This window comes from Podarcis pityusensis (assembly GCF_964106645.2).
Source record: "Podarcis pityusensis genome assembly, chromosome: 9".
Taxonomy (NCBI): domain Eukaryota; kingdom Metazoa; phylum Chordata; class Lepidosauria; order Squamata; family Lacertidae; genus Podarcis; species Podarcis pityusensis.
The window spans coordinates 26122522-26148355 of record NC_138034.1 but is presented as its reverse complement, the minus strand read 5'-3'; the positions used below and the strand labels follow the sequence as shown (position 1 = coordinate 26148355).

At 39.6% G+C, this 25834-nt stretch overlaps 2 protein-coding genes across 46 annotated transcripts in view; one reads left to right on the top strand and one right to left on the bottom strand.

The window, feature by feature from the left end:
* Positions 1 to 25834, bottom strand: part of SORBS2 (sorbin and SH3 domain containing 2) — a gene marked incomplete at its 3' end in the record, with an annotated part of 186285 nt that overhangs the window by 33441 nt on the left and 127010 nt on the right. For 30 of the 34 annotated variants that reach the window (XR_013990350.1, XR_013990351.1, XR_013990352.1 and 27 more), the window contains 6 exons: positions 18836 to 18902; positions 16289 to 16333; positions 13985 to 14162; positions 12735 to 12849; positions 2916 to 2999; positions 1817 to 1873 (listed from right to left, as the gene is read on the bottom strand). Coding sequence is in view for 15 of the 34 variants with exons in the window: in XM_081020453.1 (XP_080876579.1) it covers positions 1817 to 1873; positions 2916 to 2999; positions 12735 to 12849; positions 13985 to 14162; positions 16289 to 16333; positions 18836 to 18902 (546 nt within the window). The remainder of the gene's footprint in view (positions 1 to 1816; positions 1874 to 2915; positions 3000 to 12734; positions 12850 to 13984; positions 14163 to 16288; positions 16334 to 18835; positions 18903 to 25834) is intronic. The other 4 variants (XR_013990356.1, XM_081020463.1, XR_013990355.1 and 1 more) reach the window with 2 other exon arrangements.
* Positions 1 to 25834, top strand: part of CFAP96 (cilia and flagella associated protein 96) — a 128888-nt gene that overhangs the window by 99410 nt on the left and 3644 nt on the right. For 8 of the 12 annotated variants that reach the window (XR_013990377.1, XR_013990378.1, XR_013990379.1 and 5 more), the window contains 2 exons: positions 14365 to 14582; positions 19929 to 20362. The exons of 1 other annotated variant lie outside the window; for it this stretch is intronic. The gene's annotated coding sequence lies outside the window, so the exon portion shown is untranslated. Of the gene's footprint in view, positions 1 to 3389; positions 3663 to 14364; positions 14583 to 19928; positions 20363 to 25834 lie in introns of all 12 variants that reach the window. 3 more of the 12 variants (XR_013990386.1, XR_013990388.1, XR_013990384.1) reach the window with 2 other exon arrangements.

Here is a 25834-nt window from a genome sequence, read left to right as displayed (position 1 = left end):
GGGCTGACCAATTCCATTTTACTGTTGGGAGTGAAGGGTAAGATTCTATCTCCAGAATCTCATTTGACAGGCAGCTGAATCTTACGTCAACACTTGCAGTAGGACAGTATGGTCTACCCCACCTGGGGGAAACAGCAAGCTGTATGGTACGCACTGCTCTCTTCTTTAGGACCTTGTAGCTATTCCCTATGCCTCACTTTGCCTAAAGGTAGGGCCAGCCTGCATCCTTCTCATGCACAAAACATTTCCTTAAGCCAAGATACTTGCCTTGTTATAATGTGTAACACTGCCTACATACAACCGCCCAAATAATTTCAAATGTTGCTTATACTGCATTTCATGAACAATGAAGAGATATGAAAACCACACATCTCCAGGAAATTTGGCTAATCATAGAATTGTAGAGTTGGAAGGGACCTCAAAGGTTATCTAGTCCAACTTTCTGCAATGCAGGATACTAAGTTTCCTTCAAGATTTCCTCAGACATACAGAAACCTCCATATCTGTCTTGTATTTTGATAGGGGCAAAATATGGTGGCTACTCTATTTAGAATGGCTCCGGGAAAAGATTCAGCATTTTAAATGTTTTTCAAATTGCTTCCCATTCCACCCCCTCGATGCTGTCCCTATCTTTTCTTGCTGTCTCATGGAAATCTTAAACCACTGCCTTGTTTTAAACTGACAACAAAAGAGAGAGAAAACGTCAGAACTGTTTAACTTTGCATTTTCTAAAATAAATAGGCCTCGTTTTCCTTTAAGCAAGGTGGAAATACATTTCCTGCTGAATTTAATGTCTCAAGGGAAAACGGTTTTCAAAATCTTTGTGACATTGAGCAAACTAATTTGCTCATTATAAATTGCCTGTTTGGGGGCAGGTACTAACTGATTTGCAGCTGTCATTTGCAGCTGCAAAATGCATCACCAAATCATCACCAAATTTTATTTTTAAAAGTGAAAAGGAGATATACAATAGTGCAAGTTAACAGTACCTGGAGAACATCATCGAGGTATTTGAATATTACCAAAACAGTCCTGTTTGTTTCATTTTGAAGGCTCGTTTTCTGGTCCTGCTAAACTGTAAAATATTCATACTGCTACACTCTGATACATGAAGGATACCAAGTCTCTCAAATCTAAGGATGTGCATATTGTCTACTCTAGATGACAAGAACTGCCTTCTACTCTCTATGCTGCTGGATTAGAGAAAGGGGCCACTGCCAAGTTGCCTAGTCTCTGCTATTCCTTGTCTTGCTTCCTCCAATCCATTCCTCTCACATGTGCCACTGGTCTGCTGAGAGATGCTCCCTCTCTCGCTGCTGCCTAGCTGTGCTCTTAGGCAACATGACTTGCTGGGAACAGACACCAGCAACAACATTCCACCAAATTAGGGTAAATAAGCAGAGCACTGGACCTGGACATTGCCTGCTTAAGGCAATTTCACACTGAAGAACAACATCTAGTTTCTTCTTTCCCTTGAGAGAAAGTGGGGAAGGCACAGAGGTGGCGTCAAGACACAGAACAGGTCAGAAGAAGAGCAATGAGCATGTGCAGCAGTCAGAATGGACCTTGGGGAGAAGCAAGTATGTCTTGTACGCACAAGTCAGAACAAGAGAGTGCAGTGTGCTGCCCCATTGCCCGTATGAGGGACCCTCCACTGATGCTAGAAAGAAACCAAGTTATAATTGTACTTAATTAGAAGGGCTGTTTATAAGGTGTTGTGTCTGTGAGCACTACATAGAAACCAAGCGAAAGAGAACTCATGATGTATGCCATTCCTGAGTTTTAATCACTGATAGAAGAAACATGCTTAATTTACCTCATTGGAAAGCCCTGGAGGATTGTCTTGAACATAATCCAAAAGCTTTTTAGGAGGCTGCATCATTTTAGCAGAATTGCGAGATGAAATGGAGGAGAATCAATGGCAGCAAGGAATGGAACATGTGGAGAAGGTGAACATAGTTAGAAACTGAGTGTTGACAGATTACAAGAGTGGCACAAACATAACAAAAATGTGGGGAATAGTGAATGTGGAGAATGTGCAACAGAAAGTATACAACCATCTTATTAAACCCTTGCCTAGTTTAAAATCAGCTGCCTTAATTCTTACAAGACAAACAAATGTCAAGAAAAACCATTCAAATATATCACCAGCTCCTATTTAGATCTCTGCTGATTTTTAGGGTGAGGGAAAAGTGTTCTGGGGTGCAAATAACCAAAGTTCTGCTTCTCTCCCTTCCACCTTCATTCATTTTGTTGGACTTGAATGAACAGCTAGGGATGCTTGGGTAATTTGCTCCTCGAATTCTGATACAAACTACACTGATCATCACCTACCAGACTAAGGTACACACCCAGACATACTTATCCTCTGTATTTGGCATTTCTGTTAACATTGTGGTGCAGTGTGGAAGATGGTGGTCTCTTTCTCTACTTATTTCATTATCACTGATTTTGTGTTTCTGCAACTATGATAGAAGATCTCTTAGGGTCTAATTAGAGTAATGATCAATTTCATTATTAAATCTAAACAAGCATAGTAAAACTTTAATAAAAAGTGTAATAAACTATGTTTTTCTTGTCATTTAGATATTAGTCTCAGGAATCAGTACTCCAAATTAGTGATCATCTGTGTTTTCAATAGTAAAGGGCTCAGGAAAAACTAATAAAGGAAGTTCAGTTTGGTGAGCCATTCTTATGAAACATTCTCTGAGCTTTAGTGGATTTTCTTCAAACATTCCAAATGTATATACCACAACCACAATATCTAACACACGAGACCTTTGACAGTCTGCATCCATTATTCCTTTTTTTAAGGCACTGAAGCGTGTCTGGAATCTAGGCAATTTGATCTAGAAAAGTGTAAACTGCATCTTATTTTCCTAAAGTTTATCTATTAATATTCTAGCCTCACTTACCGGGCGTCCAAACTCCAGCTCAGAAAAGAATTTATACCAGGGTTCATTTTCTAAATCTATGTCATCTGGGTTTATGCGACCCATCTGGAAGAATTGTGAAGGAGAAAGGGGAGGAAAAGGCACACACTGATCAAAGTGTTGGAAATGACATGGCACACTGATGACACACAGACATGAACACAAATAATAGGAAAGAAAGAGTGAAACAAAAACAAAGGGATGGAGGGGACTTCATGGTGAAGTGAGATTTGATTTGAGAGTTGTCACACTGTGGTTGTTTGAACTCCTCCTTTTCAGCTTGTCCTCCAAAGGATTGTTGTGTACACACAATACAGAAAATATGATAGGTTTTTAAGAAGATTACATCAGATTGCTTTGTGCCGCTGTTTCTTTTTTAAAAAAGCACTGTTGTACAACAAATGGAAGCATGTTTGGTTGCATTCGGGGATGCAGTATATATGCTTTCTTTTTCAGGATCTATGTAACTCTCAATGATAGGTAAATGCACGATTTGGGGCAGAATTTGGACCACCCAAGGAAAGCATGTTAATTTTGCATTTTGAAGTCAAGCATTCTGAAGTAGTATGCAGGATGATGACAGCCCAACCACCTCCTTCAGCCATTATAAAATAAGCTACTCATATATACTGACAGGTGCGTCTCTGTGTGTGAAAAGTTCTGCATCACTACCTGACACTTGAAGAAAAATGTTATTTGGAGAGATGGGAGCCATATACAGCATCTAGGGTGAGTTCATGGTACTTGGCCAGACAGGCAGCTAGTGCTGTCAATTTTAGACATCATGTATGACTTTTTCAGGGGTGGGAGAATAAATGTAGCCACCCATTCCCATGTCCCCTTCCAATAAATAATTATGTGTCTGAATAATCATGATGAAGTAGTTAGAGAGTGTTGAATTTGGAGTGAAATGACCTAGTTCAAACCCCCTTTCACCCATAAAGCTCACTGGGTGACCTTCGACCACTTCCTCTCAACTAATTTCCTATGTTGTTGTTTTGAGAATAAAAAAATTAAAGGAAGGGTGGACCACATACACCGCCTCTAGCTCCATGGAGGAAGGGCAGTATATGAATGAAATAATAAAATATATATTAATATTTATTTTCCTGGCAATTTGATATTCATTCAGCACACTGATTTACTCCCAGTGGTGATGGTTTGTGAAGAAGGCAGCCACAGCTGATTGGGTCCTTCTACTGAGGGTCTGTCTTTAGTGTGCACTCTTTAAAGTGATGAGCAACTTTTTAGAGCATCATCAATACGTAGTCAAATAAAGCAGACTTTTCCCCACAGTCATCATGGGACACATCCTTTTGATTCCCTTATTGTGCTGTAGAGGGCAGCAAGAAACAAGAATTTCTGCTCAGAGCCTTTTGCAATTGTACAGCCCCAGCTTCACCTTTCAGGACAAGTTTCTAGCAAAATTATTCTCATCAGAAGCAGCAGGAGTGTCAAATAACACCTTACATCCCATATTCCAAGTGGGGGAATTAGGTGAACACTAGAAGAACAAGTGATTTTCCATTTGACACCACTGCTGAACATCTTCCTTTTTGCCACGGCACAATTCTTTTTATCTGCTACTTTCGTAGCTGCTGTTTTTTGTTACTTATAATTTCTTTATGAGTTACATTTTAAAATTAGTCACCATGAGACAGTATGGAACCAAAGATGAGAGAAAATATTTAAAGTAAATTTCCCACACACAAATTCAGAAATTGCCATTCCTGACATTCCTTTAGGTTTTTTTTCAGATCCACAGAACAAATGCCCTGAACTTACATACTGCTCAGAGTGCCAGCTTATAAGCTCAGATGCATATTAGTTTCCACCAGCTGAACATCACAATTTGTGTTAGCTGTGCAACAGTAAATGCTTTAGTGTTAGAGTAAGCATCCCCAAGATTCCCCTCTTTCATTCACCATACCATACCATCCACTTCAGTAGTCAAATGCTAATATTTCTGGTTTTGTAGCACTTTTCTGTGTTTATTTTTCTGTGTTTACTCATAAAGATGATGGATAACTACCATGCACAAAGCTTATTACTTTCTGTCTCCAATTTTTGTTCCATGATTAATTGAAAAGCTTGGTTCAAGTACAATATTCTTGGTCAGATAAAATGTGGTTTATCAGTCTGAGAAAGAGCAGTGTCCTTCCTTCCTTCCTTCCTTCCTTCCTTCCTTCCTTCCTCCCCCCCCCCTCTCTTCTGAATGACTTGATGCAAGGTTTCCAGAACTCCTTACATAAAAATCAGAGAACTGTGGTTAAGGCTAGCGAAAATTGCTAACCACAGATTGCACCAGTTCACAAACAAGAGGACTGCAGCTTGTGTTTAAAGCACTGTTTACTAGTTTATATGTATATAGGAAACTGTATATAACAGGAAACTCTGGAAGTCTTGCACTAAGGTAGGAAGGAAGCACTGTGGCATAACCCTCATTTATCAGACTGAGATCATTCCATCTGAAACCATAATTTATCAGACTGAGATCATTCCATCTGAATTGAGTCAAATGTATTTTTTTTGGTGGGGGAGGGCATGGATATAGGAATGCATCTAGCTCAAAGGTGTCTCTGAATATGGAGACTCCATTTAGTTATTATGACTAAAAGGAACTGCTAGAGAAATTTTTTGGAGAATGTCCTATATCTAGACTTACATGTAAATAAGCTTTTGACGCAATCTAACATTGTGTACGGCTGCAGCTGGTTGACTGATGTAACCAAAAGGGACTGGAGAAGAGATGACTGAGATGTGATATGATAGCCATCTTCAAATATATCTGAAGGGCCATCATATGGATGATGGAGCAAGCTTGTTTCTGCTGCTCCAGAGCATAGAATCTGGACCAATGAATTCAAATTAGAAGAATAGAGATTCTGACTAAACATTACTTTTTGACAGTGAGAGCTGTTTGACAGGGGAATGGACTACTTCAAAAGGTGGTGGACTCTCCATTGGAGGTTTTTAAATAGAGGTTGGATGGTCATCTGTCCAGGGAGTTGGACTAGATGCCATTGGGATCCCTTCCAACTCTATAATTCTTATTCTGTGAAACAGGTTCGTTCAACTAATTTGTTAACTTGCCAACTGGCACAACATCTGTGCAGAATCCTGGTAACCCACCAGAGCCTGATAACAGGCTGGTGAGCCAATGTTGCCTTTCTGATTTTTGTAATAAGGTAAGCCCATACACCAGGGGTCAGCAACCTTTTTCAGCTGTGGACTGGTCCACCGTCCCTCTGACCATGTGGTGGGCCGGACTATATTTTGGAAAAAAAATAATGAACGAATTCCTATGCCCCACAAATACCCCAGAGATGCATTTTAAATAAAAGCAAACATTCTACTCATGTAACAACACCAGGCAGGCCCCCCAAATAACCCAGAGATGCATTTTAAATAAAAGGACACATTCTACTCATGTAAAAACATGCTGATTCCCGGACTGTCCGCAGGCCGGATTTAGAAGGCGATTGGGCCGCATCCGGCCCACGGGCCTTAGGTTGCCCACCCCTGCTATACACTATACATATTTAAAAAGCTGTTACCCCAAAAAGTAATACAGCAACTCCATACAGCTATGTGTGTAAGCAGGACAGTAAAAAATTGTGTAACTTGATCTGCACTGTCAAAATGTAAGAAGTTGTGTGTGCATAAATAAAGAGGCAACTGAGGTCTCAATCAAAAACCCTGGATACATATCTCCACTTTTTGTCCTGGTACTAATTTACACATGCCTCCTCTCTTTATATGCATTTGGGGGAGGACTACAAACTGTCAGCTGAAGGTATGGGGTTTTCTTCTTAAAAAACGCAGAATTTGCACAACTGTACTCATGCATGCAACATGCATACAAACAGATGTTGGGAAAAATCATCATTTGTTTTAAAGGAAAAAGTGCTCTAAATATATTTCAGGGATGGACATGTATGATCTAACATTCATTATTGAAAAACAGAGTTGTTTTTGATGCAGCACTCATGTTGCTGAACTGTTTCAGTGACATCTCATTTTAGATTTTATTTTTTTCTTGAAGAATGTCATAAAACTGCCCTAGTTGTAAACCTTACTGAGAGTTATTTTGACAGAGAATATGGAATATAAGCATCTTGGGAGCCAAAAGCAGACTCAGAAATAACTGAAAGGGCTCAACAAAACAAGGGCTGCCCCCAAAACAGCTCTATTCCCCCCCCCCAAGTAATTGATACTTTTCAATCAATGATGTGACAAGCCCAACATAGAAAAATGTCTGTCAATTATGAATTGCACACCCAACCCTGTGTAATATGGGCCTCTTGGGTGGGCAGTTCCTTGTAAAAAGCAACATTTGATAGCTTTCCTTTGATGAAATGACAGATATCTATGAGGCCATGCATGCTGCTTTCTGACATACTGAATAAAGCAAAGCTGTAATGCTAATTGAGGAATAGCACTTTGCCAGGGTATCAATATGACATCTTTAAAAATGTATTTGCTCCTCTTTTTTACCCTGGACTTGGGGCCAAACTAGACTGGGCACTGAGAGAGGTCCTCAACTGGATCTCCCACATATTATTTAAAGTTAAAAGCAAGCATTGGGGAGGGGATCTGAGCCAGGAGTACCATCAATATGGTTATGTGCTAAATAGCAGCTTCAGCTTGTTCTGTTGAGCAGTGCACCTATCTATGTTTGCAGACTGCTTGCCTGGAATCTCTGGTCAACTGAGGCCAAGCCACATGCGATAAGGCCTTATATAGGCCTCCCTGTATTTCCGCCTCCAAATCTCACAAGATACAGGGGATCCCGAGTAAAGGGATTCTGTGCCTCTCTACTCTCAAAGTGGCTCTCCCATGACTTCCCTTCCCAGTTTCCCTGTTCCAGTTTCCCAGGCATCATGCACTGCTGTTGACAGTAGCCAGGAAGTAGAGAGGAAGGCAGGTGGTGTTGCCTCTTCTTCCTGTGCCACAAGCCCAGCACGGATGGCTGCAGGGTTGGTTTGTTTTGGAGGGGAGGGGCTTTCTATAATAGTCAAACTCTGAGTTGGCTTAAGAGCCTCTAACTTAAGATGAAGGATAAGCATCATCACACCTATGATGCCTGGTAAAAACATTCTTGTTTAGGCAAGCTTACCTAGAGGCTTTAAATATGTTGGTGTGAGTTTTAATCCTGTTTTGGTATTTTAACTTTTTATATGTTTTAAAGTATTGTATTTTGTTATTGATCTTATCTTTTGGTAAACTGCTTTGAGGTCATTGTTGTTTTTACAAACAGGCAGTGTATAAATTTTGCAAAATAAATACCCATAGATTTTGACACATGGCATACTAAAATGTAGAACTTTCAACTTCTGTTTTGAGACGTGTGAAATAGCACACCCGTTTGATACAAAGCGCCTTTTAGGATCAAATACATCTTTTTTTGTGTTATTTCTAAGTACATATTTCTAAAGCTACTGCTAAAAATAATATACATTCTGAAGAGTAAAAACATATGAGCACAAGGAATACTGTGTACCTCCTGGCTTTGACTGCTAACTTTACATTTTTCTCCATAAACAGAGGAAAGCAGCAGAGCTCTTGGAAAGCGGAGGAATTTAGCTTGCTAGAGGAATGATAAGGCAGAAGCTCTCAAAAGCTGTGCAGAAAATAATTTATTGCCCAACACATTTTTAGTATAACTATTCTTTCTCAGGGTCAACCCTGATTTCAAACTATTCCACACCATGCCTTTCCCTACTTTTTGAGATACTACAAAATGCAGTTTTGGTCCCTTTCTGAAAGAGAGGAATAAATGCATTGAGCACCGCATTATTTTCTGTATGCTTTTGAAGTCTCCTCCCCTTTTGATCCTGTGTTTGGTGCCTTTCTTTCCCTCTTTTTTGTTATCTTTTCAGAGGAACTCAGTAATTGAAAAAACAATGAAAAAACAAGATGCATTTAAGTATCCAGGGCTGCTAATGTTACATTGGCATCACGGGCAGTTATGTGGTTTCCAAATAGCTAGCATTCAACACTAGGCCTTTGAAGCAAAACCTCTATAACCTATGCCTATAGGGGCCATGTGTTTTGCAAAAAGCACTGATATTTGATGTAGCAAAATGGTGAAACTGGTGAAAATCGGCCCTTATGAGAATGAATGTGGCCTCCCTCTGGCTTGTGCTCCCCTCCTCCTCTTCCCTCCCTCACTTAACCACAGTTTAGCATGTTGTCTGAATCCTAAACATGCTTAAATTTGACTATGGTTAGTGAAAACAAGCCATCTTCACAAATGATTGCTTGAAGTTGGCTTGTTGTTACTAACCATAGCTAAGAACAACTGCATTTTTTCCTCTGGTCAACATTATTAGTACTTATTATTATTACCACCAAAGAGCAGGGTATTCTCCCATTTTCTTTTCTAGCAAGGTTCGGGCAACTTTAACAACTGTGTGACCAAAAGAATTTCAACACACAAAACTTCTGCTATGGTAGAAGTTGCACCTGCTAAATGTCTTCCTGTCATAAGCAGTTAAAAGCACAGGAGGCTTTCTAGAGAAGGAGGTGCCAACCATACATCAAGGAAGCAAATCTGGAACCTTTAACGCTATGATTCTAACATCCAGTTGTGAAAGCAATGTGGGTGAATTCATGATGCGAACACAAGTGATATCCCTAAAGTGCAAAACCACATGCTTTTGCTTTCTGGGCCAGAAAATAGTCTCTCTCTGTGTTTGTGTTTGTGTGTGTGTGTGTGTGTGTGTATATATATGCCCATTCTCTCCATTCATATTAGATTCAATTCGCGTTACAGCCCCAGGTAATGGGAATTAATTTCCCACTTCATGAACATGCTATAAAAAGGCAAAGTCCCAATTATAGTGCACTCTGTAGATTGCATTTCTTTATCCACAAATTTTGCAGCTCTGACACAAAAAGGCATTGCCTATTACTTTATGCAAATGAACTGTTTTATAATTAACATCAGTTGTACAGTGAAGACTTCAAAATTAATGTTACATTAACAACTTGGCTCTGTGCTAATTGATTTAGAGTCTGTTCAAAAGGAAGCGATTGTCAGAACACCACAGCTACCGTTTAAGATCCAGACCTCCAAAGTTCTTTGAAACATTTAGCATTTTGCAGCTCCCTTTGAACATTTAGCAACAAACTTACTCAATTTGTCACAACGTGAAATGGAGTCCTCGGCAATCAGTGCCAGCTACAAGCGCAAGCAGGGTTTGGGGAGATGGTTATATTTAGATTACATCAGTGATGAATCTCACATAACTAAAGCTTTATTCCAAGGGGGAAATCTGGTAAAAAATAAAGTGAATTAATTTAGGATTTGCTAGGCATTACAGTGGAACCTTGGTTCCCAAACTTAATCTGTTCTGGGAGTCTGTTCGAATCCCGAAACAGTTCGGGGACCAAGGCATGGCTTCTGATTGGCTGCAGCAGCCAATTAGAAGATGTGGAAGCCGCGCCGGGCATTTGGCTCCCAAAGAACGTTCAAAAACTGAACAATTACTTCTGGTTTTTGTTCGTTCCAGAGCCAGAAGGTTTGGCTCCCAAGCCGTTCAGGAGCTGAGGTTCCACTGTACTAAACAAGGGTGCATTTGTGAAACATTTCAATATGCAGAGTTATTTGTATTGGGTGGGTTTTTTGCTCCATGATATTTCTATTGCAGAAGTTGAATACCAGACAAGGATAGTTATTTGAGTGTTTTAATTATAAATGTTTCTGAAGTGGTGCAAAGGAGAGGAATCCAAACCCCTAATCTGCTGTGCTAGAGAGGATTTGGATAGGGCAGAAGGCTCCCTCCACTCAGCTCTGCCAGTGGGGGAGACCTGCTATTACCTGCAGAAACTCCCCAAATGAGCTGTTTGGGGTGCAGGGATTAATGCAGAAATGGAACTTATGAATGAGCACATGCAACACTGTAATACTGACACAGACTGGAAATTGACTGATTTCTCCATGTTACTGTAGAGAGCAGAAGTATGGTAATTTTCAGCAGCGATCTTGTATTTCTCATAACATATAATTTCACCCCAACTTCCTTCAGATTGCATAGTGTGCCTGTCCTTGGTGGGAGGCAAAGCACAGACATTTTCTTAAATCAATACAGGGTCAGGTTTTTATGCTTGGCCTTCAGAAGTTTCCATAGATGTGATGATTACAGTTAATTCATCACTTTTTTAAAAAAATGAATCGCACGCTATTATTGTGAACGTTGGGTGGTCAGAATTGGCCAATGTTAACTTTAATTCTTCCCAAATATCAAGTTACACGTATCCCGCATGTATGTAAAATTTCATCATGCATTACAGTGGTGCCCCGCAAGACGAATGCCTCGCAAGACGAAAAACTCGCTAGACGAAAGAGTTTTCCGTTTTTTGAGTCGTTCCGCAAGACGAATTTCCCTATGGGCTTGCTTCGCAAGACGAAACGTCTTGCAAGTTCTTGCGAGTTTGTTTCCTTTTTCTTAAAGCCGCTAAGCCGTTAATAGCCGCTAAGCTGCTAATAGCCGCTAAGCTGCTAAGCCGCTAATAGCCGTGCTTCGCAAGACGAAAAAACCGCAAGACGAAGAGACTCGCGGAACGGATTAATTTTGTCTTGCGAGACACCACTGTATATGCTGATACAAGTTACTGCACTTGCAACTAATAATCCACATTCCCACTGAAACCTTCATTATTAATCATACTTGAGAAATAAAAACTGGAAACTACCCCCTAACTGGTTTAACCAATAAGACAGGGAAATATTAAGACACACCCATTCAGTTCAGTTTATCTGCTATATAACTGCTATGGTAAAATTCGGCTTCAAAAGCAATGGTCACAAAGTAACATGTCATAAGTAAAACTCAGCATTTGAGTACCTACATCAATCAGTATTTTAATTCCTGAACAGTGGAAATATAAAATCATTTACAACTTCTAAAATGATATATTAGAATGCTAAAGATCAACCCTAAAAATGCTGAGTATTTAAAGACAATTGCTGCATCTAAGTTAGGCAACATAAATTCTACTGGTCTGGTTAAAGCCAGCTCAGCTAGACCACCTTCTGGGTAATGAAGAAAGATATTGCCTTTGTGTCCACTAAAGGTATAAAAGATGTTACTTTTGCAAGGACAGTATTAGTACGTTTGAGCAAAGCACATTTTCCCCAAGACTACGCATATGCAATAAAAATCAATGAGCAGACTATGCCATAGAGTTACTGGGAACATTAGTGGTAATTTTGCAAGTATCAGCCTTATTAAACATACTTTTAAATAATTTTATATGAACCCTAGCTTAAAAAATGCAACAGAGACATTTAGCCACAAGTTAGTGTGCACTGAGCCATCATTTGCGAAGACCTCATTAAGCATAAATAATGAAAACACATTTGTGGATTTAATTTTTCTGGAGTGCCTAGGAACAAGGACCCCCCCCCCCCAATGTGTAACAACTTTCATGTTATACATGTGCTGGTAAAATTGCTACAAAGGTGACAAACTCCCCACATTCATTCTGCAACTAGGGGCTTATAAGACTGCTTACCTATGTGACAAGTTAAACAAGCACATTTTTCAGATTGAGTCCAACATTTAAAAAAATCCAAAGTAGTCAAATGTGGCAAGCAAACCAAAATTGCGACATTTCAGCCACAAAATGTGAACCCTTCAACCACCACAACAAATCTCTTTAAGAAGAGTTCAGTACTTTTCATTTCTTTTCAAAGCATCTAATGATATCCGTTAAAACTATGTCAGCTTTTATGACTAGAAATTAACTCATTAAAGTATTTATCATGTTTAAATACAAACTGACTTTACTTACCGGTCTCTCGTGTTCGAGGATAGACGACTTCCCTGGCTCATATTCAAAAATACTCCTTGGTTCTGAACGGAATTTGCGTGTGTCTACTTTTCTATCAGGAGGGTCCCACTCATTTCTAAGATAAAATAAAATTGACAACTGAATTAAAGTATCTTTCCCACCAAGCTCTATTCATATATAAAAAATGTCTTGTGAGTACTGCAAGCCTACTTTCTCCATGTGCCATTTGTAAAATCACAATAAAACTGACACTAAAAGCAGAGATTTCATAGAAAGGAAAACCATGCTTCGCAATAGCATAATTAATGACATTATAGTATTTGAAAGTCAAGAGGCATTGCAGCAGTTTAGATTTTTTTTTTAAACTTGCTTTTATAAACATGAAAAATGTTATACAAACAAGTATACCAAGTTTCCTCATGCTGTTTGTGTATCACAAAAATAGCATAATAAATGTGGAAAAATATCTACAACGTATGTTTCATTATTAGTGGTCATTGTATAAATTCTTGGTTTATGAATTGGTTTAAACAATTAGGAAGAAGAAGAAAGGGAGAGGGGAGTGACGAGTGGGGTGGGGTGGTTATGCTTCCATTATTCTACTTAGTGTGTGCGAGGGGTTGTGTCAGCGTTACTTGTATGGGTTCTCTTACTATTCACTTGTATTTCCTTGGTGGTGAGAGAGGTTGGGTGTGGCGTAGGGTGTGGTTGGTTGCCTTTGGCCGGCTGTAGTGAGAATTGTTTTTGTGTGTGAGCCAGGTGTGACTGTGTATTTTTGAATCAGGCTAGCCAGATTGATTTGTGTGCTGTCAGGGGATTCTTGTTGTCTTGTTGGGCTGTGTATGTGATAAAGGGGAGCCATACCGGTGTGAAGGTATCGTCTTCTATTTGTCCCCGTGTGAGTTTAAGTTTATTGGTTAGTTTTTCCAATAAGGCTGTTTCCCATACTATTTGATACCCTTGGTCCATGCTTACTCCTGACAGGTCTCTCCAGTGTCTGGTTATGATGTTTCTGGCTACTGAGAGTAGGTGGGTTATGAGCTCTTTGTGGTGTGAGTGGAGCAGTTTAGATTGTTAAGTTATTTGTGGTGAAGCAAGGCACACTCTATGTAAAAGCATTTGCAGCAAGTATAAAAATACTTCTTATGTGCTTTGAACATTAAAAGAGCCTGAAATAATGCCTCGCACATTATGCCTCATGGAATTTGCTGCTTCTAGATTGACTGCTACAAAATGGCTGCAAGGCTTACTTCTCTGGTGCAGATCGTTGCCGTGGGCGAATTGGGGGTGCTGGGGGTGGTGGAGGTACAGGGGACGAGACCTTAAAGGCCTCCGTGCCATTGTCAGAAGTACTTTTCGTCAGCGGTCTGTATGTCTGTGTTCTTGCAGCAGGGTGTGCTTGAGCAGAAAAGGATGGGCTGAAGTTACCTAATAAAATGACAAAACAGAAAAAAGCCAAAATATAACTAATAAGATCACTTGATATAATACATATATGCCACATTCAATTATGGGTTTTAAAAAATTAATGTGAATTTAATGGTAGTTCTTCTTGGCTTATATCCTCAGTTCCATGAATGGAACAGAGTTTACAGAATGGAATTTTCCTGCTTCTTCTTTTCCTCTGCAGCAACCTATGCCCCTAAACATCGGCTCCTAGAGACTGGGGCATCCTCTAGAACAGACTAGCATGTGGTGTGGAAGGCTGCAGCAAGAAGGGCAGATTTCCAAAGACCAGGGCTCCCAGGATGAGAACAAAAGAGTCATCTACTTGTACGCCACCACCTTGGATTCCACATCATATACCCAACACAGAGGATACTTGTGGACCTGTCTTTGAGAAGAAGGGTATGTAACGACACACATTTCAGTCCCGAAACAAATTTATTGGAAGTAGATCCCACTAAATTCAATGGAACTTACAACAACTGGTCTTGACTGGAGTGGGCAGACTTCAGGCTGGAGGGATCTACTTTGATTTTTACTAGAACCCTAAGCTCTATCAACTGGAGCCAGGTTCAAAAGAGTAGTGTTTTTGGTACCAGAAGTCCCATATTGATTCATGGTAAGCATGGCTTGCACAACTTGTAAACCATCAAGTGAAATGCAGCACACCACCTAGGTATAGGGCCATATCAATGACTTGACAGGACCCCTATTTCTGCAGTCCAAAGCAAGTGGTTTATCATGCCTTAGGTGGACTTGATACATGGATAAAGGGTTCTGTTCACATTTCTCTAAAATCTGGAAATGCCTTGAGGCATAGCCACAGTTGGGATAATTTACTGCTGGCTGCCATTGTTATCTTGGTGGTTGCTTGCTAGCAGAAAACTGAAAAAGAAATACACACATGCTTGAATTTAAGCATGCCTTTGTTAATTTTGTAACAATGCATTTCTGGTTAGTAATATAATATTTATCAGCATTAGTTCTGGACAGTCACCCAAGCAGATCACATAGATGTAATTTTTTTGCAAGTGAAGATTGAATCTATGCAGATTGTGATGTGAACTTAAATTGGAAGTTGCATTTTTTAAAATGCATTTTTTCCTACGGTGCATTACCATTTTGCATATTTTTGCAAATATGTATAACACATTTTTAAAGGGCTTTTCTAATCAGTAAGTACATCTGATATATTTTCACAATTATTTGGCTTGATGTACATTTTTACAGAAATTTGCAGCCTTCGACCGCTGTTCTGTCACTTTCTATTGTTATATTGACAATTTCAGTTTAATTTCCAGCAGTTGCAAAAGCAACGTGCAGACAGGTTTAATGGAATGCACAGTGTGGAAGCTTGAGTTTTGGATTCATGTTTTGTCCCATGGTAAAGGGGATGATCTAGTGAAAATTAAACGAAACAGAGAGCCAAACTACACATTACACTTAATGAAGAGCATGCAGATACAGCTCTGGATTTAATTAATTACAGGTGCAGGGGGCTTTACCTATGCTTCCTAGCCACAATTTTTGTCCCAAATGTGACAGTATGGGTGGGTGGGTGGGGTAAACCTCCCTTCTTCATATAACAATTGCCCACCTGCTCCTTTAGCATAATGTATAGTTTAGCCCTGAGCAGAATTTATTTATTTCATTGTTAACTCATTAAAATTAATGAGACACAAAAATATATGACTTTGGATTGTTCCCATGTTTTATTCATGCATGTTCCCATGTTTTATGCATACAATGCAGTATTCTACTCAGCTACTACCTTTATCAGCCCCAATGCATGTTGATGGAGGTTATGCTAGTAATCAAGCTCTGCTTTGAAACTGTTCCCAAAGCCAGAATCTGTCCAAATTAGTACAAAATCAAAGCACTGGAAGGTCACCATTGAAAATACATTTTGGGTTATTTGGCTGGAAAAAGAATTCACACGCAATCATTCAGGTGTCAGGAAAATAACGAAATGACAACAATACACTGAGATCCCACAACACAACAATAAAAACTGCAGTTACACAAGCACAAGAAGGATGGGCCTACAAGGTTAGGTAATCGCCAAAATTAACGAGAACAGACTCATGAAGGGAAGGAATAATTCCTACCAGTATTATATGCATAGGCAGTATTATACATGTCTGTGTCATCATCTACAAAAAGAAAGATAAATGTTATAGTGGTGTAACACTGGTCCATTTAGAACAGCAAGGCAGCTCTACCATCCCAAATACTGTAAAACAAACAAGCAAGCAAATTGTAGCCACCTTTATACTTCAGGATCGCATATAGCTGTTCTGTCACTTGAGATGCAAATACAGCAATATGCTCTATCCCTGAGCTATGGCTCTTCCAGTTAGGTATGGAATATTTAGCTCATTCGTTAGTTAATCTACAACAAATATTTAATTAACTTAAATATGGCCCTGATTAATTGGCAGTGGGGGTTTTATGTTAGTTATTTTTAAAACAGGAATTTACAAATGCAACAGGTGGCAGCATCACCTTTCACACACATCTGGAAAGGCTTTTTTTGAAGATGGTGCCATTGTAATGTATATGTAGATTAAGAGGGCAATCCTGACCTCCTGGTATTGCCTGTTTGCAGAGGGGGTGTAATTAGGAAAAGGCCTAGGTACAGTGGTGCCCCGCAAGACGAATGCCTCGCAAGACAAAAAACTCGCTAGACGAAAGGGTTTTCCGTTTTTTGAGCTGCTTCGCAAGACGAATTTCCCTATGGGCTTGCTTCGCAAGACGAAAAACGAAAACGTCTTGCAAGTTTGTTTCCTTTTTCTTAACACCGTTAATACAGTTGCGACTTGACTTCGAGGAGCAATTCATAGAACGCGGTGTGGTATCCTTTTTTGAGGTTTTTGAAGACTTTGGGGATTTTTGAAGCTTTTCCAAAACTTATTTTAAACTTTTAAAACTTTTTTGGGGGTTTTTGGATTTTGGGTTGGGGTGTTTGGAATTCAAGGACTTGGTGTTGGGGAGGGGTTTGCAAGAATCTGGAAGCTTGTGTGTTTTTTTCCTGCATTTTTATGATTTTCTGTGACCATTGGGCCACTCTGCTGTTTTTTAAAAAAATTTCTGGATTTGAATTTCTGTGTAGTGGTTGGCTGGGGGAACAGTTGAGGAGGGGTTTGCAAGAATCTGGAAGCTTGTGTGGTTTTTTTCTGCATTTTTATGATTTTCTGTGACCATTGGGCCACTCTGCTGTTTTTTTTAAAAAATTCTGGATTTGAATTTCTGTGTGGTGGCTGGCTGGGGTAACAGTTGAGGAGGGGGTTCTTCAGCAAGAAGCAAAGAGTGGAAGAGGAACCTTCTTCGAGTTGTCCCCCAGAGTCTTAGAAAATGTACTGTACACTTTGTTGATTTTTAAATGTTTTTCTGTCATGTTTAGAAACTTAATTTATTGTTCCTTCAATTTTTGAAATGCTCTTTACAGTATGTGTGACTTTAAAGAGCACTTAATAAACTCTTGTTGTACCGAATTTGGCTTTGTTTGGACTTTTTTTGACCATAGGAACGCATTAATTGAATTTCAATGCATTCCTATGGGATTTCGTGCTTCGCAAGACGAAAAATTCGCTAGACGAAAAAACTCGCGGAACGAATTAATTTCGTCTTGCGAGGCACTACTGTATCTGTCTTTTGCTAGTGGAGATGGATAGACTAAGATTGTGGAGGCTCCCTACTGTACCCTCAGAAAGCTTGGTGGATAGAAAGCTACCCCCATTTGGTGTTCTTGCTTGTGATAGCAAACCTATGGCCCCGGAGTGTGGAGCATTATGAGAATGGAACAAAATCAACTATGGATCTACTGGATCCAAAGATGTTTTGTTTCCCTGTGAGGGACTGAATTTAGGCTCTTCATCTATGCTTACCTGGAGCAGATGAAGCTAATTTCTCCAGTGCTTTTGGTGATGGCGGGGAGGGCGTGGATACAAAATATAGTGATCCACTGCGCTGAAAAGCCCAGCAAAAGTGCTCCTCTCAGCTTCCATTTTGGCTGCCACGTCCATCATTTAGCTCCCTCTCCCCTTTGCTCCTCCAGGATTGCTTGGTTAATCAATAAATTAACTGTTATTTGATCAGCTCCCTGCTCAGCCATGAAACTCGCTTCATGACCCTGGACCAGTCACTGTCTTTTATTCTTGGATTAAATGTTATTCTTAGTACTTACTACACAAAGCGACTCCTTTTACAATAACTAAGCCAAGAGGAGAACCAAATGATTCCATACCTAGGCTAGGATCATTTTGTCATTAACTTTGTTGAATTTATAAAAGAAAGAAAAAAAGGAAGAGCTCTTTATTTGATTTGTTGCCTTGGCAGGATTACAGCAATGAAAATCTTCCCAAGCTAATTCTAAGGGATGAACACAAAACCCTGAGCTACTTTGTTTCCCTAACACACTCATTGTAACCTCTCTTATTTTTCTGTACTTCTTAAAAATGTTAATTTCTGTTAGAAAATTCCTTAAGTTTTCCCCACAGAAAAATGCACCAGCTGTATTGAATATACTTATTTGGCTTAAAGTGCCCACTGGACCTTGGTATTTTATTATTGAATGACCACTGGCATATATTATTATCTGACAGCAAAACAGCAAGATGTATGAAAATACAGCAAGGAGAGGAAGTTGGACATACCAGGCTTGTGCACCATGTGTATTTGCTTGAACATCGTCTTATACCAATCCTTCGGCCTGTCAACTGTCTAAAAATGACAAAGTTTAAACAATTAGCAAGAAAACAACAACAAAGTTTAAATTAGTTACACAAAAGGTTGAATTAATGTACAATGGAGGTAACTAGGAGGGTCGTTTACCCCTTTGATGGGTCCTCATACTTAACTGATGGGTGTATTAATAATACAAAAATAATAAAGTGATTTTTAAAATCACTTTATTTGCAGAAAAGAACCTCAAAAGCAAGGAACAAACAATAATAAAATCTCAATTCAATATGTAAGCCTATTAAATCATCATTAAATTGCTCCAGAGTTGATAATGACCAGGTGGGGATTCTCCTTCTCTGCATGCCTACTGGAATAAAAACCTCTCCAATAGGCACCAAAATCTCAAAAGTACTTGTCTGTTAGCCACCTGAAGGGAGTTCAATACTAAAAGTCCAGGCCCATGTCACCATTACTGGGGACATGATTCCATAAGACATGCTTCTGGTGACTGCAATGACTGCACCAGCATATAGGGAGCAAGACCAGCTCTCAGGTTGTTTTTGGCCTAATGGGTCATAGATGATATAGCTCTGCCTTTTGCAGTACTATTTAATGTCTCCTTCATTAGGAATGTTTGGATATGATTGATATCTCAGTACTTCAAGGCACTTGATTGGATAAACTTCAGAACCGCTCCAAAGAAATAATTTTGTGGAAAATAATGGACTAGAAAACTAGGGATGGAATGAGCATTTGAAGCTGAGTTGCTTGAATATTCAATTGACTGGGAGCATAACATAGCCAACCTTGAGCTGAGTCCAGGATAACTTCTAAACTGTGCACCTGGTTGTGTAGTACAATCCTATCCAGCATTAGCCATATAGCTCTATCCAGATCAGCAGATTTACAGGACTTACAGGACCTTTATGTTCAACTCATTTGCCTTCATTCATCCCCAAACTGACTCCAAACCTTTGTTCAGGATTTCTACAGACTCCCTACAATGAGAGGTCATCAGCATACCAATGACATTTTAACTCTAACCTCCGTTTGATTTCTCCCCAGGGCTTCATGTCAATGTGGGACCAAATGGATTCCTGTGGCACCTCACAGGCCAAAGGCCATAGAGTGAAGTCCCCCAGTGCTGCTTTTTGTGCTCATCCCTTTGGAAAGGACTGGCACTACCATAGCACTGCATCCTCAGGTCTCACTCTGGCCAGATGACCTGAGAAGGAAACTATGGTTGATGAAGACGATGACTGCCAAGAGGTCCAGGAGGACCAGCAGAGTTACATTTCCCCTTTGGCAGAAGTGTAAACAAGGTTGGAAAGGATCCAAATATCCATGTTTCAGGTTCTGAACAGTAAACTACTCCATTGGTTGTTGAGAAAACAACTCGGCTCATCCATGCTTATCCAAGGAAAGGTTTCTTGTCTTGGGAGAATGGGGAGCAGTAATGGCCAAATCAAGCCTTACCAAGTGTTCCAACTGGAAAACCAGTAAGTTCCTCAAGTACTTTCAGGATCAGCTGGGGGGGGGGAATAACCCATCTTTATAGATAACTGTCTTTGTGAAGCATTAGTCCTTTCCTTTGTTTTCAGCAAGAAGGGCTAACATAATACAAATGATCTAGCACAACAGGTCTTCGTAGGTGCTATTTCATGTGATTACATTGAGAGGGGTAGGGGGAAGCGCAGGACTGGGTGACTGCTCCTATCTCAACATATATCAAGTTAAAATGGGTGCTTATGTGATTATCAGCCTGGTGCTACAGGGAGCCCTGATCATCTGGGGATGCATCAGCTTTGAACATGCATGTGCTGAGGGATGGGCCAGTGGGGTGCTCCAGTGGTCAACAGGAATAGTCCTGCCATCTCTCCACACACAGACTAAGCACATGGAGGAAAAGCCACCTTTTATTGGGGCTAAATAAAGGAGGGATGGTGGGAATGCACTACATGAAGATTCGTCATTACTACAAAGGCAATTAATTAAATTAAGCATTAGCGTTATCCACCAATGCATGCAGTTTCAGTTGCACTGAAATGTATTCAATTGCTGGACATATTCCTTTGATGTAAAAGAATTAAGCACCACAATTATAAAATCAGACTGTAGCAATGATGTAAAAAAAAAGGAAGAGATGCAAGAATTATTTGAGAGGCTTGAAGAAATAAATGCCGTGGAGTGATGATCAATGAGGAAATGCACAGCTAACGGAGGCATTTATTCTTCTCAGTGGAGAGTCTCCTCTTTGCCCTACATTCTGTTTAGCCTTTGTAACAATCCATAATCAAGCAATGCTTTGTGCAAACAGGCTTCTAATTTTCTCTGGGCAAAAGCCCACTTAAAAAACAGAAAAGCTAGCTACAGTATTCCAACACTGCTTAAGTCAAACAAATCCGGATGGACCGGATTTAGTTATTCACACATAAATGAAAGGCCTCTTTGTCGTACAAATAATCAGAAGGTTGACCGTGAAGCAATTATAATGGATTGTTGGTTAAAAGTAAAACACACACAATCCAGTAGCTACACAAAACTTCTTGCAGCTCGATTCTTTTCTAGATAAGATCCTTTGTAGTGGTAGTCAAATCCATTGACAGCAAGCATCTTTTATTCTCTTTGTAGGCACAGCCAATATACTCACCATTTACTCTTTTTTTTTTTTTTAAAAAAGCATTATAATTGGATACAGTGTAGGGTATTTTAAAAATTCCTATTACCAAATCCTGGGAATCTTGTAAATGCTAGGCAGACAACTAAGCTGTGCATGGATGTAAGCTTATTTTGTTCCACTGAAAACAATATGGAAGAAAATAATCTTAAATCCATCAGCTTACAAGGTAGGGAAACAGGCAATGCTTAGAACCAATGCTGAAGCTAGACACAATAGTGGATTCTAGTTTGCCATTGGTATATGTGCATGTGTGGCAATACTGCATTCAATTCTTTATCTTTCCATAGTGTATAGCATCACATTGTGCTTCTCCCCATCTTAGCACAATGTTACTGGCTGCTGCAGAGGTGGGGTGTTATTTATCACTTGCCAGAATTCCTTCACTGTCAATGCGTCTAAGGGACATGTTGGTAACTTTGACGAACTTCAAATATTAATGGTTTTTCTGTGGAAGTTTCCATGGAGGAAACTGCAGGAAGACCTGTGTGGGATGAGGGCATTAACCTCTCTATTTTGATAAGGTTTGAATGAGCCCTTATATCTGGGGTTCTAGCTGACCTGAGTTCTGCAGTTCTACAAGCAAGTGTTTAACAAGCACCTTTTGCAAACACTCATACCAAGCGCTGGCAAAAGTTAAGTCTATTTTGGAAAGAGAAATTGGGTTGCTCATAAATTGGGTGACAGCATTTAAATATTCAATAGGTCAGTGGGGGGGAAATCATAAGACAACAAGAAATGACATCAATTATGTTAACAGTAGCATTCATGTATTTTTTATGTCCACTATGTTCAACTGACAGTAAACCTTTTCTATTCCTGAAAATTCATCATCTGTCTGTACAAGTAGCATGGGTGAAGCAAAATAAGACCTATTTACAAGAAAAACAGCTAAGCTCGAAGTTTGCCACCTACAGACACAGCTTTAAGGAAACATACACTTGTTCCATTTTGGGGAACAAGTGGATGAAAAACTCGGGCTGCATTTCTGGTGCACAAGGATGCTGTTTGCATGGTCATTCATGGCAACCTAAAGGATCACAACTTCTAAAAATACAGAGTAGTGCCAGTAAAAAAATGAAACAGTGCACACCAAAAGCCAGTTGCAAAACTACCTTAAACAGTGATGCATGCAAACTGCAAAGATAACAAATTTGTACACTCATTCCTTCCCTGTAATGCATAATCCTATGATCTTGATAAAATGTCAGACAACACAATTCTATTTTGATCTGAAGTCATGTATCCCTCTATTATCTGTACCTCATATCCTAATATTTCACATTCGGTGTTCTACATATACTTTCCAAAGACCTCTACATACAAAAGCTGCTTCTAAATCCAAAAGCTGCTTCTAAATAATTGACTTGCATAAATTTTTGGTTCCCATTATTTTAGTACATTGCATCTAACTGAATGCTGCAAAGTTTGCTTGTCTATCTTGCTCAATATGCAGAAAACTATCATGTATTGCATTAAAATAATTGAGTATCTGTAACTATACTTGGAATACATTTTAATGAGTCCTCGGCCAAAAACTAAAGAAATGACATAATACACATTCTCATATATGATATGAATTTTTTTTAAAGAAACGAAACATAAAAATTTACATAGCAAAAATATTGGAGTCTTTCTAAGATGACTCAGTATCTGAAACTGGGTGTATAACATGAATGTAGATATCTTTATCTTAATTTTCAATTTACTTAGCACTCCAGCTCTTGGGAGTATTGTACAATGACCAACCATTAACACCGAGAATAAAAATGACAATGATGTAATGCACTATAGGGCACCTATAGTTGTCTAAGCTGCGCCTTGTAGATCTACCTAGAAGAACTAGTTACTGAAGTTTGAAAATTTGGTTTTCTATGTCAGAGGCTGACAGTGAGCTTAATTGCTGTAAGTTCTTGGAAAGTGACCAGGGTTCTTAAATGGGCAGGCATTACATGCTGCAAAAATATGCATTTCCAAACTCTTGGCTGAAAGATATATTTGTTCAAAAACTGGCCCAGTATACAGTAGACATGTTAACTATACTGCTGAAACCTCCCTTTACTGCAGCTGAGCTTTGCTTTATGAAGAAGCTAGATTTCTCACTTCACTTGTAAGCAAGCTTACAATATTTATGCTCCTACAAATGGACAGAATGAAATCTAAGGAAAAGCTTAATATCTGAATAGATACTGTCCTTTCAATACAGAGCAAATGCCACATTCTGGTTTTCCTAAGGATAGAAGAAGAAGAAGAAGAGGAGTTTGGATTTGATATCCCGCCTTTCACTCCCTTTAAGGAGTCTCAAAGCGGCTAACATTCTCCTTTCCCTTCCTCCCCCACAACAAACACTCTGTGAGGTGAGTGAGGCTGAGAGACTTCAAAGAAGTGTGACTGGCCCAAGGTCACCCAGCAGCTGCATGTGGAGGAGCGGAGACGCGAACCCGGTTCCCCAGATTACGAGACTACCGCTCTTAACCACTACACCACGCTGGCTTTTATACAATGTTTTTGTAGTTGACATTTTGCGTCTGAAGTGTGCACAAGTGGATCTTCTGCAGCTGCCATCTTTAAAATATACAGAAGAAAGCCCCATCTCCAGTTTATAGGTTTCCCTTGGCCAAGATGCCTTCTGTGGTGCCACCATAGGAGCCAACTCATAGGGGCTGAGGTCCATTTGCCTCCCCCCCCCGCAAAGTTGATGGGCTTTACCATTCAAATGGTATGTGTGTGTGCGCCATGACTTGTGATCAATTACGTGGAGTGGGGCTTCCCTGCCCCCCCCCCATATTATATTCAAGTTGACACTCCTGGATGCCACTGAGTAGGAATTGCTTCCTTGCTGCAATCTACACTGCCCAACAGCTCGGCTTCTTGGTCTATGCCAATCTGTACTCAGCTTAGAATGAATGAACAGAGACCAATGAATACACTGCCAATGCAAAATTAAAAGGCAGAATAAAAAATTGGGAAAGTCATTTTCCCCCCATCAGTGATGCCATGAACACTCTCCAGTAGGAATCGGAGGCTGTTGCAAAACAGTTTTACAAATGGCAATCTTAATGTCAATAAAGGAACAGCTTGATGGAGAATTGTGTTCAAAGCAATCTTCCGCTGTGGTTGGAGTATCGAGTTCTGCCAAATAGGCACACAATCCGCTGGGAAGATCTCTGCATCCCTTCCAACATATTGTGTGCATATGTGTGTTCCTGTTGTAAATCATTTTTTAAAAATGAATGTCTACAGAATCTGAAAGTAGTTAATGGATTACAATCAAATTATTTCTAGTGGGCAATGCATTTGATCCTCAAATTGTTAAGTGTCTGCTACTTAAATGTTATCTCATCTACAATACTTTTTTTATAGTAAGCACATACAGCTGCTGGGAGGGATCATTAGACAATATGGAGTGCAGTCTCAACAATATGCTGAGCACTCTCAGCTTTATTTTTCTTTCAAACTGGATCTGGGAGCTGAAGTTAGGTGCTTGTGCAAATGTTATGGGCTGGATGAAGGAGAACTGCAGATGAATCCAGATAAGACAGAAGCGATTATATCCACTTGAACAGCTAGAAAACTGATCCACCATTGTCAATTATGGGTGGCTTTCAATGCTACTTTTTAAAGGCACATCTGACATCTGTGCACATTGGTATTCTATGATTCATTCAGACACATTGCTGGAATGTTAACAAGCATACCAATTTCCCAGCGAAGGTGCAAGCTCAGCAAACCACTTGAAAAGGAGAAAGTATATCAACTAGACAACTGGTGCCTGATTTAGGGCATATTTACACTGAATAAAAGAGCCAAATTGATTAGCAAAATTTCCTTTAAAAATGAAATCTCCCAATTTCCATTCTAATTTCTAATTGACAAGATGAAATTTAAGTTAATCACAATAACTAATATGCTCTGCTGGCTTCACTGAAAGTGAGACAGTGACTGACAGTGTGATCTTGTGCACAGCTACAAAGAAGTAAGCTTCAATTGAGATCAGCAGTACTTACTCCTTGGTAAGTGTACCTAGAACTGCAGACTAACTGTAGCTGGATTGGTAACTCAGGCAGAAATGTGGTGTACACTTGATTATTTACCATCCCTCCTAAAAAAATGTGCATGATAATGCACACTTTTCTCTGTACTAAATTACAGAACACAGCAGCAGCAGCAGCAACAACAACAACAACAGTACTAAGCCCTGTTGAAGTCAGCAAGATGTATGGCCAAGTACAGGGATATATGATCCAATACAATTGCATCTGAAACACTTGTGCTGTTTTGCATGGATCTTAAG